At 56.3% G+C, this 12,465-nt stretch overlaps 1 protein-coding gene across 1 annotated transcript in view; it reads left to right on the top strand.

Moving 5' to 3' along the window:
* SND1 (staphylococcal nuclease and tudor domain containing 1) overlaps positions 1–12,465 on the top strand; it is an 83,599-nt gene that overhangs the window by 62,234 nt on the left and 8,900 nt on the right. Inside the window, exon 11 of the mRNA XM_085216802.1 lies at positions 1,046–1,135. Coding sequence (XP_085072928.1) covers positions 1,046–1,135 — 90 coding nt within the window. The remainder of the gene's footprint in view (positions 1–1,045; positions 1,136–12,465) is intronic.

Below are 12,465 nucleotides of genomic sequence, written 5' to 3'. Positions count from 1 at the left end.
TATGGGGGGAGCAATGGGATTGGAGCCCATAACCCCACTACAGACCCCCCACCCCCCATATTATAGGGCTGATGCTATGGACAGTGGGATTTTGGACTCCCCCCACCCCACTGCAGACCCCCCGCCCCCCCATATTTAGGGGTGTTTCTATGGTTGGGAGACCATGGGATTTTTGACCCCCCCACCCAATTGCAGACCCCCCCACACACACACATTTAGGGGTGATGCTATGGGGGGAGCAATGGGATTGGAGCCCATAACCCCACTACAGACCCCCCACTCCCCATATTATAGGGTTGATACTCTGCACAATGGGATTTTGGACCCCCCCACCTTATTGCAGACCCCCCCCCAATATTTAGTGGTGATGCTATGGGGGAGGCAATGGGATTTTGGACCCCCCCACCCCATTGCAGACCCCCCCCATATTTAGGGTTGATGCTATGGACAATGGGATTTTGGACCCCCCCCACCCTACTGCAGACCCCCCCCCCCCCCCATATTTAGGGGTATTTCTATGGTGGGGGCAATGGGATTTTGGACCCCCCCACCCTATTGCAGACCCCCCCATATTTAGGGTTGATGCTATGGACAATGGGATTTTGGACCCCCCCCACCCTATTGCAGACACCCCCCCCCCCCCAATATTTAGGGATGATGCTATGGGGGAAGCATTGGTATTTTGAACCCCCCCCACCCCATTGCAGACCCCCCACCCCGCATATTATAGGCTTGATGCTGTGGACAATGGGATTTTGGACCCCCCCCCCCCCCCACCCTATTGCAAATCCCCCCCCCCATATTTAGGGTCTATTCTATGTGTGTTGGCATCGTCTTCCCCCCCTTCTCCTCCCCCCCCCCATGTGGCTGCATCGACCCCCCCAAAGTTGTAATGCTGTGGGCTTCCCCCATCCCTCCATGAGGATGGTTTTTTTTTTGGGGGGGAAGGGGGGGGGAGTTATGGGGCTGTTTCTGACCTCTGTCCCCCCCTCTCTTTTCTCTCCTTCCCCCCGCCCCCCCCTCGCCCCCCCCTCAAATTCTGCAGGACAAGAACAGGAAGCTGCGACCCCTCTATGACATCCCCTACATGTTTGAGGCACGCGAGTTCCTGCGCAAGAAACTCATTGGCAAGAAGGTAAACCCCCCCCCCCAAAACCCCCCCAAACCCCCCCCAACGCCCCCCAAGACCCCTCCCCCCTCAACACCCCCAAACCTTCCTCCACCCCCCCCCAAACCCCCCCCATCCCATCCTTACACCCCACCCCCCCAAAACCCCCCCAGTCCCCCCCCAAACCCCCCCCAAGACCCCTCCCTCCTCAACACCCCCAAACCTTCCTCCACCCCCCCCCCCAAACCCCCCCCATCCCATCCTTACACCCCACCCCCCCAAAACCCCCCCAGTCCCCCCCCAAACCCCCCCCAAGACCCCTCCCCCCTCAACACCCCCAAACCTTCCTCCACCCCCCCCCAAAACCCCCCCATCCCATCCTTACACCCCACCCTCCCAAAACCCCCCCAGTCCCCCCCCAAACCCCCCCCCAAGACCCCTCCCCCCTCAACACCCCCAAACCTTCCTGCCCCCCCCCCAAACCCCCCCCCAAGACCCCTCCCCCCTCAACACCCCCAAACCTTCCTGCCCCTCCCCCAAACCCCCCCCATCCCATCCTTACACCCCACCCCCCCAAAACCCCCCCAGTCCCCCCCCAAACCCCCCCACAAGACCCCTCCCCCCTCAACACCCCCAAACCTTCCTGCCCCCCCCCCAAACCCCCCCATCCCATCCTTACACCCCACCCCCCCAAAACTCCCCCAGTCCCCCCCCAAACCCCCCCCCAAGACTCCTCCCTCCTCAACACCCCCAAACCTTCCTCCACCCCCCCCCCCCAAAACCCCCCCATCCCATCCTTACACCCCCCTTCCCAACCCCCCCCCCCCATGCCCTCTACTTTCCATTGCTTTCCCGTTTCTTTGGCGTGGCAGCGTGCAGCAGCAATGCAGCAGCAATGCAGCAGCAATGCAGCACGGCAGTCTTGCAGCACAACAGCCCCGCAGCAGTGCAGCACCAGCAAATAAACGAGGCTGCAGCACAGCAGCAGCGCACGAGCCGTGCATGAGCACGGCAGCCTTGCAGCACAGCAGCGGTGCAGAAAGCACGGCAGCGTTGCAGCACGGCAGCGTTGCAGCAGACGAACCCTGCAGCACAGCAGCGGTGCGTCAGCACAGCAGCATTTCATAAAAGTGCAGCGGTGCAGCTGCAGCCTTGCAGCACACAAACATGGCTGCAGTGCACGAGCACGGCAGCCTTGCAGCACGGCAGCCTTGCAGCACAGCAGCAGTGCAGAAGCACAGCAGCAATGCAGCACGGCAGGCTTGGAAGCTTTTGCAAGGGTTCTGCGTGCATTTGGGGCAGAGTTTTGCTATGGGGGCATTTGCAGACTTGGATGCAACTGCAAGGGGTTGATTGCATTTGGAGCAGAGCTTTTCTGGGGCTTCCTTTGCAAGGACCTGATTGCATTTGGGTGCAGAGCTTTGCAGGGGTTGCATTTGCAGACTTGGAAGCCTTTGCAAGGGTTCTGCATGCATTTAGGGGCAGAGCTTTGCTCTGGGTGCATTTGCAAACTGGGATGCAACTGCAAGGGGTTGACTGCATTTGGAGCAGAGCTTTGCTGTGGCTTCCTTTGCAAGGACCTGATTGCATTTGGGTGCAGAGCTTTGCTATGGGTGCGTTTGCAAACTTGGATCCATTTCCAAGGGATTGCATGCATTTGGGTCCAGGCTTTGTCCTGGATGCAATTGCAAGGGGTTGATTGCATTTGGAGCAGGGCTTTGCTGTGGGTGCATTTGCAGACTTGGAAGCTTTTGCAAGGGGTTGATTGCATTTGGGGCAGAGCTTTTCTGGGTCTTCCTTTGCAAGGACCTGATTGCATTTGGGTGCAGGCTTTGCAGGGGTTGCATTTGCAGTCTTGGAAGCCTTTGCAAGGGTTCTGCATGCATTTAGGGGCAGAGCTTTGCTCTGGGTGCTTTTGCAAACTGGGATGCAACTGCAAGGGGTTGACTGCATTTGGAGCAGAGCTTTGCTGTGGCTTCCTTTGCAAGGATCTGATTGCAGTTGGTGCAGAGCTTTGCTATGGATGCGTTTGCAAACTTGGATCCATTTCCAAGGGGTTGCATGCATTTGGGTCCAGGCTTTGTCCTGGATGCAATTGCAAGGGGTTGATTGCATTTGGAGCAGAGCTTTTCTGGGGCTTCCTTTGCAAGGACCTGACTGCATTTGGGTGCAGGCTTTGCAGGGGTTGCATTTGCAGACTTGGAAGCCTTTGCAAGAGTTCTTGCATTTAGGGGCAGAGCTTTGCTCTGGGTGCTTTTGCAAACTGGGATGCAACTGCAAGGGGTTGATTGCATTTGCAGCAGGGCTTTGCTGTGGGTGCATTTGCAGACTTGGAAGCCTTTGCAAGGGATTGATTGCATTTGGAGCAGAGCTTTTCTGGGGCTTCCTTTGCAAGGACCTGATTGCATTTGGGTGCAGGCTTTGCAGGGGTTGCATTTGCAGACTTGGAAGCCTTTGCAAGGGTTCTGCATGCATTTAGGGGCAGGGCTTTGCTCTGGGTGCATTTGCAAACTGGGATGCAACTGCAAGGGTTTGATTGCATTTGGAGCAGAGCTTTTCTGGGGCTTCCTTTGCAAGGACCTGATTGCAGTTGGTGCAGAGCTTTGCTATGGATGCGTTTGCAAACTTGGATCCATTTCCAAGGGGTTGCATGCATTTGGGTCCAGGCTTTGTCCTGGATGCAATTGCAAGGGGTTGATTGCATTTGGAGCAGAGCTTCTCTGGGGCTTCCTTTGCAAGGACCTGATTGCATTTGGGTGCAGGCTTTGCAGGGGTTGCATTTGCAGACTTGGAAGCCTTTGCAAGGGTTCTGCATGCATTTAGGGGCAGGGCTTTGCTGTGGGTGCTTTTGCAAACTGGGATGCAACTGCAAGGGGTTGATTGCATTTGGAGCAGGGCTTTGCTGTGGGTGCATTTGCAGACTTGGAAGCCTTTGCAAGGGGTTGATTGCATTTGGAGCAGAGCTTTGCTGTGGCTTCCTTTGCAAGGATCTGATTGCAGTTGGTGCAGAGCTTTGCTATGGATGCGTTTGCAAACTTGGATCCATTTCCAAGGGGTTGCATGCATTTGGGTCCAGGCTTTGTCCTGGATGCAATTGCAAGGGGTTGATTGCATTTGGGTGCAGAGCTTTTCTGGGGCTTCCTTTGCAAGGACCAGATTGCAGTTGGTGCAGAGCTTTGCTATGGGTGCATCTGCAGACTTGGAAGCCTTTGCAAGAGTTCTGCATGCATTTAGGGGCAGAGCTTTGCTGTGGGTGCTTTTGCAGACTTGGATGCAACTGCAAGGGGTTGACTGCATTTGGAGCAGAGCTTTGCTGTGGCTTCCTTTGCAAGGACCTGACTGCATTTGGGTGCAGGCTTTGCTGTGGGTGCATTTGCAGACTTGGAAGCCTTAGCAAGGGGTTGATTGGATTTGGGGCAGAGCTTTGCTGTGGGTGCATTTGCAGACTTGGATGCAATTGCAAGGGGTTGATTGCATTTGGAGCAGAGCTTTTCTGGGGCTTCCTTTGCAAGGATCTGATTGCAGTTGGTGCAGAGCTTTTCAGGGGTTGCATTTGCAGACTTGGAAGCCTTTTCAAAGGTTCTGCATGCATTTAGGGGCAGGGCTTTGCTGTGGGTGCATTTGCAAACTGGGATGCAACTGCAAGGGGTTGATTGCATTTGGAGCAGGGCTTTGCTGTGGGTGCATTTGCAGACTTGGATGCCTTTGCAAGGGGTTGATTGCATTTGGGGCAGAGCTTTTCTGGGGCTTCCTTTGCAAGGACCTGATTGCATTTGGGTGCAGGCTTTGCAGGGGTTGCATTTGCAGACTTGCCCCCCCCCCCGCCCCCCCTCCCCATCCTCGTTTGCACGCAGAGCGAATGCAGAGCAACCAATCTGTCCCCGTGCTGCAGCCCTGCAGAGCTTCCTCCCTCCCTGAGCCCCTGCGGTACAATGAAAGCTCAGCCATTGCTTCCAGAAATAATCCCCTCCCCCCCCCCCCCCCCCCCTCCATGCACCGCAGGGAGCAGCTCAGGAAATGCTGCATCCATGCTGACCCCATTCCAAGCCCCATTATCCTATTAGTCCATTATGGACCCCATTCCCTGTCCCATTAGCCCATTATTCCATCACAGAGCCCATTCCCCATCCCATCGCCCCATTACAGACCCCCCTTCCATCCCCTATCACCCCATTACAGACCCTATTCTGTACCCTGTTCCCCCTTAACCCCATTACAGACCCCATTCCCTGTCCCGTTATCCCATTATTCCATTACAGATCCCATTCCCTGTCCCGTTAGCCCGTCACCCCATTACAGACCCCCTTCCATCCCCCATCACCCCATTACAGACCCCATTCCGTACCCTATTCCCCCTTAACCCCATTACAGACCTCCTCCCATCCCTCATTACCCCATTACAGACCCCCTTCCATCCCCCATCACCCCATTATCCCATTACAGACCCCCTTCCATCCCTCATTACCCCATTACAGACCCCCTTCCATCCCCAATTACCCCATCACCCCATTACAGACCCCCTTCCGTCCCCCATTGCCCCTTAACCCCATTACAGACCCCCTTCCATCCCCCATCACCCCATTACAGACCCCCTTCCGTCCCCCATTGCCCCTTAACCCCATTACAGACCCCCTTCCATCCCCCTTAACCCCATTACAGACCCCCTTCCGTCCCCCATTACCCCATTACAGACCCCCTTCTGTCCCCCATTACCCCATTACAGACCCCTTTCCATCCCCCATTCCCCCTTAACCCCATTACAGACCCCCTTCCGTCCCCCATTCCCCCATCACCCCATTACAGACCCCCTTCCATTCTCCATCACCCCATTACAGACCCCCTTCCATCCCCCATTCCCCCATTACCCCATTACAGACCCCCTTCCGTCCCCCATCACCCCATTACAGACCCCTTTCCATCCCCCATTCCCCCATCACCCCATTATGACCCCCTTCCATCCCCCATCACCTCATTACAGACCCTCTTCCATCCCCCATTCCCCCTTAACCCCATTACAGACCTCCTCCCATCCCTCATTACCCCATTACAGCCCCCCTTCCATCCCCCATCACCCCATTACAGACCCCCTTCCATCCCCCATCACCCCATTACAGCCTCCCTTCCATCCCCAATTACCCCATCACCCCATTACAGACCCCCTTCCATCCCCCATTCCCCCTTAACCCCATTGCAGACCCCCTTCCGTCCCCAATTACCCCATTACAGACCCCTTTCCATCTCCCATTCCCCCTTAACCCCATTACAGACCCCCTTCTATTCTGCATCACCCCATTACAGACCCCCTTCCATCCCCCATCACCCCATTACAGCCCCCCTTCCATCCCCCATTCCCCCATCACCCCATTACAGACCCCCTTCCATCCCCCATCACCCCATTACAGCCCCCCTTCCATCCCCCATTCCCCCATCACCCCATTACAGACCCCCTTCCATCCCCCATCACCCCATTACAGACCCCTTTCCATCCCCCGTCACCCCATTACAGACCCCCTCCCATCCCCCATTGCCCCTTAACCCCATTACAGACCACCTTCCGTCCCCCATTCCCCCATTACAGACCCCCTTCTATCCCCCATTACCCCATTACAGGCCCCCTTCTGTCCCCCATTACCCCATTACAGACCCCTTTCCATCCCCCATTCCCCCTTAACCCCATTACAGACCCCCTCCCATCCCCCATTACCCCATTACAGACCCCCTTCCATCCCCCATTGCCCCTTAACCCCATTACAAACCCCCTTCCATCCCCCATCCCCCATCACCCCATTACAAACCCCCTCCCATCCCCCATTCCCCCTTAACCCCATTACAGACCCCCTTCCATCCCCCATCACCCCATTACAGACCCCCTTCCATCCCCCATTCCCCCATCACCCCAATATGACCCCCTTCCATCCCCCATCACCCCATTATGACCCCCTTCCATCCCCCATTCCCCCATCACCCCATTACAGACCCCCTCCCATCCCCCATCACCCCATTATTAACAATGGGGCTGTGCTCTTGACCCCCCACCCCTTTTATTCCCCCCTTCCCCCCCATAGGAATTTGCCCCCCGGCCCCACAGCTGACACAGCCCTATAGATCCGTCCTATCGATCCGTGCCTTAATTAACACCATGCAGTTAATTAGAGGGATGGATGAATGCTCTCCCCTTCCCCCCCAGGGCTCTGATTGGGGTTTGTCCTTTTTTGGGGGGGGGTGGGGGGGGCAGTTGACCTGGTTGCTCTGCAAACCTGGGTTGGTGGCTGCAGGGTTGGTGCTGCTGCAAAATTGGTTGCATGGTGCTGCTGCAAAATTGGTTGCATGGTGCTGCTGCAAGGTGTGCACGGTACTGCTGCAAAATTGGTTGCATGGTGCTGCTGCAAAATTGGTTGCATGGTGCTACTGCGAGGTGTGCACAGTACTGCCTGCAAAATTGGTTGCATGGTGCTGCTGCAAAATTGGTTGCATGGTGCTGCTGTGCTGCTGCAAGGTGTGCATGGTGCTGCTGCAAAATTGGTTGCATGGTGCTGCTGCAAAATTGCTTGCATGCTGCTGCTGTGCTGCTGCAAGGTGTGCATGCTGCTGCAGCAAAATTGTTTGCATGGTGCTGCTGCATGGTGTGCACGGTGCTGCTGCAAAATTGTTTGCATGGTGCTGCTGCAAAATTGTTTGCATGGTGCTGCTGCGAGGTGTGCATGGTGCTGCTGCAAAATTGGTTGCATGGTGCTGCTGCAAAATTGGTTGCATGGTGCTGCTGTGCTGCTGCAAGGTGTGCATGGTGCTGCTGCAAAATTGGTTGCATGGTACTGCTGCAAGGTGTGCACGGTGCTGCTGCAAAATTGTTTGCATGGTGCTGCTGCGAGGTGTGCACCATACTGCTGCAAAATTGGTTGCATGGTGCTGCTGCAAAATTGGTTGCATGGTGCTGCTGCGAGGTGTGCACAGTACTGCCTGCAAAATTGGTTGCATGGTGCTGCTGCAAAATTGTTTGCATGGTGCTGCTGTGCTGCTGCAAGGTGTGCATGGTGCTGCTGCAAAATTGGTTGCATGGTGCTGCTGCAAAATTGCTTGCATGCTGCTGCTGTGCTGCTGCAAGGTGTGCATGCTGCTGCAGCAAAATTGTTTGCATGGTGCTGCTGCATGGTGTGCACGGTGCTGCTGCAAAATTGTTTGCATGGTGCTGCTGCAAAATTGTTTGCATGGTGCTGCTGCGAGGTGTGCATGGTGCTGCTGCAAAATTGGTTGCATGGTGCTGCTGCAAAATTGGTTGCATGGTGCTGCTGTGCTGCTGCAAGGTGTGCATGGTGCTGCTGCAAAATTGGTTTCATGGTGCTGGTGCAAAATGTTGGTGCATGGTGCTGCTGTGCTGCTGCATGGTGTGCATGGTGCTGCTGCAAGGTGTTGCATGGTGTGCGTGGTGCTGTTGCAAAATGTTGGTGCACGGTGCTGCTGTGTGCTGCTGCAAGGTGTGCATGGTGTTGGTGCATGCTGCTGTTGCAGGTGTGCATGGTGCTGGTGCACGATTTTGCTGCACAGTGTCTGTGCAACGATGCACGCTGCATGGTGTGCACGCTGCATGGTGTCCATGCTGCATGGTGCACAACACCAATGCACGATGCTGCTGCGCGGTGCTTGCGCCCCACAGCGCAGTGCTTTGCAAAGCACCACAACACAAAGCTGTGCAGTAAAATGCATCAAATGCAGCTGGGGTGCAACAAAGCACCGCACAGCACCACGCAGGGCAGTGCTTTGCAGAGCAGCACCACGCAGCACCATGCAATGGAGCAAAATGCAATGGAGCAAAATGCAATGCAGCACTGTGCAGCACCATGCAGTGCAGCCCCGTGCAGCCCACGCAGTGCTGCACCATCCAATGCAGCACAATGCAGCACAGCAGAGTGCAGCACCATGCAACGCAGCACAACGCAGTGCAGAGCGATGCAGCACCACCCAATGCAGCACGATGCAATGCAGTACAATGCAGTACCATGCAATGCAGCACCATGCAATGAAGCATAATGCCATGAAGCACAATGCAATGCAGCACAATGCAGCACAACGCCGTGCAGCACAATGCAGCATAACCCAATCCATCACAATGCAGTGCTGCACAGTGCAGCTCAGTGCAGCTCCATGCAGTGCAGCACCATGCCTGCAACATCGTGCAGCACCCTGCAATGCAGCTCAGTGCAGTACAGCACCGTGCAGCACAATGCAACGCAGCACCACACCGTGCAGCACCACGCAGTGCAGCACCACACAATGCAGCACAGTGCAGCACAGCACAGTGCAATGCAGCACCACGCAGTGCAGCACAGTGCAATGTAGCACCGTACAGTGCAGCACCACGCAATGCAGCACAGTGCAATGCAGCACCACGCAGTGCAGCACAGTGCAATGCAGCACAGTGCAGTGCAGCACAGTGCAATGCAGCATAGTGCAATGCAGTACCACGCAATGCAGCACCACGCAATGCAGCACCACGCAATGCAGCACCACGCAATGCAGCACCACGCAATGCAGCACAGTGCAATGCAGCACCACGCAGTGCAGCACAGTGCAATGCAGCACCACGCAGTGCAGCACCACGCAATGCAGCACAGTGCAATGCAGCACCACGCAGTGCAGCACCACGCAATGCAGCACAGTGCAATGCAGCACAGTGCAATGCAGCACCACGCAATGCAGCACCGCGCAGTGCAGCACCGCGCAGTGCAGCATAGTGCAATGCAGCACCACACAGTGCAGCATAGTGCAGTGCAGCATAGTGCAATGCAGCACAGTGCAATGCAGCACCACGCAGTGCAGCAAAGTGCAATGCAGCACCACGCAGTGCAGCACCACGCAGTGCAGCACCACGCAGTGCAGCACCACGCAATGCAGCACAGTGCAATGCAGCACCACGCAGTGCAGCACCACACAATGCAGCACAGTGCAATGCAGCACCACACAATGCAGCACCACACAATGCAGCACCCACCCCATATGCACCCCATAGCAACCCACCCACCCCATAAGAACCCACACATGCAGCCAGGATCCCCCCCATATCTGTCCTGTCCACCCCAGAAACACCCCATGCACCCCATATGCACCCCATCTGCCCCATCCCCACCCCATGTCCCCCACCCACCCCATATATCCCCACCCTCCCCGTAAGCACCCCATAAGCAGCCCACCCACCCCATAAGCACCCCATCCACCCCGTATGCAACCCATATCCCCACCCACCTCATATGCACGCCATAAGCACCCCATTACCCCTCCCCACCCCATAAGCACCCCAAAAGCACTCCATAAGCACCCCATAAGCACCCCATCGACCCCATAAGCAACCCATAAGCAGCCTATTACCCCTTCCCTCCCCATAAGCACCCCATAAGCACCCCGTATGCACCCTATTCCCCCTCCCCACCCCACCATAAGCACCCCATAAGCACCCCATAAGCACCCTATTACCCCTCCCCACCCCATAAGCACCCCATCCACCCCATAAGCACCCCATAAGCACCCGATTACCCCTCCCCACCCCATAAACACCCCATAAGCCCCCTATTACCCCTCCCCACCCCATAAACACCCGATAAGCACCCTATTCCCCTCCCCACCCCATAAATACCCCATAAGCACCCCATATGCACCCCATAAGGACCACATAAGCACCCCATATGCACCCTATTACTCCTCCCACCCCATAAGCACCCCATATGCACCCCATAAGGACCACATAAGCACCCCATAAGCACCCTATTACCCCTCCCCAACCCATAAGCACCCCATAAACACCCCATAAGCACCCCATATGCGCCCTATTACCCCTCCCCACCCCATAAACACCCCATATGCACCCCATAAGCACCCTATTCCCCCTCCCCACCCCACCATAAACACCCCATAAGCACCCCATAAGCACCCTATTCCCCCTCCCCACCCCACCATAAGCACCCCATAAGCACCCCATAAGCACCCCATATGCACCCTATTACCCCTCCCCACCGCATAAACACCCCATAAGCACCCTATTACCCCTCCCCACCCCATAAACACCCGATAAGCACCCTATTCCCCCTCCCCACCCCATAAATACCCCATAAGCACCCTATTACCCCTCCCCACCCCAAACCCCCCCTCTGACCCCCGTTGCCCCCATAAGCACCCCATAAGCACCCTATTACCCCTCCCCACCCCACCATAAGCACCCCATAAGGACCCCATAAGCACCCTATTACCCCTCCCCACCCCATAAACACCCCATAAGCCCCCTATTACCCCTCCCCACCCCATAAATACCCCATAAGCACCCTATTCCCCCTCCCCACCCAACCATAAACACCCCATAAGCACCCTATTACCCCTCCCCACCCCAAACCCCCCTCTGACCCCCGTTGCCCCCATAAGCACCCCATAAGCACCCTATTACCCCTCCCCACGCCATAAGCACCCCATAAGCACCCATAAGCACCCCATAAGCACCCTATTCCCCCTCCCCACCCCACCATAAGCACCCCATAAGCACCCCATAAGCACCCCATAAGCACCCTATTACCCCTCTCCACCCCATAAGCACCCCATAAACACCCCATAAGCACCCTATTACCCCCCCACAACCCCATAACCCCCCCCCCTCTGACCCCCGTTGCCCCCATAAGCACCCCATAAGCACCCTATTACCCCTCCCCACCCCATAAGCACCCCATAAACACCCCATAAGCACCCTATTACCCCTCCCCACCCCATAAACCCCCCATAAACACCCTATTACCCCTCCCCACCCCATAAGCACCCCATCTACCCCATAAGCATCCCATGTCCTTTCCCACCCCATAAGCACCCTATTACCCCTCCCCACCCCACCATAAGCACCCCATAAGCACCCTATTACCCCTCCCCACCGCATAAACACCCCATAAGGACCCCATAAGCACCCCGTATGCACCCTATTACCCCTCCCCACCCCGTAAGCACCCCATAAACACCCCATAAGCACCCTATTACCCCTCCCCACCCCATAAACACCCCATAAGCACCCTATTACCCCTCCCCACCCCATAAGCACCCCATAAACACCCCATATGCACCCTATTACCCCTCCCCACCCCATAAGCACCCCATAAACACCCCATAAGCACCCTATTCCCCCTCCCCACCCCACCATAAACACCCCATAAGCACCCTATTACCCCTCCCCACCACATAAACACCCCATAAGCACCCCATAAACACCCCATAAGCACCCTATTACCCCTCCCCACCCCATAAACCCCCCATAAGCACCCTATTACCCCCCCCCCCCCATAAACACCCCATAAGCACCCAATTACCCCCCCCCCACCCCAAACCCCCCCCCCTTT

Source organism: Meleagris gallopavo, chromosome 1 (genome assembly GCF_905368555.1).
Source record: "Meleagris gallopavo chromosome 1, MGAL_WU_HG_1.1, whole genome shotgun sequence".
NCBI lineage: Eukaryota > Metazoa > Chordata > Aves > Galliformes > Phasianidae > Meleagris > Meleagris gallopavo.
The sequence above is the reverse complement of the archived record's forward strand: the minus strand, read 5'-3'. Positions and strand labels throughout refer to the sequence as shown.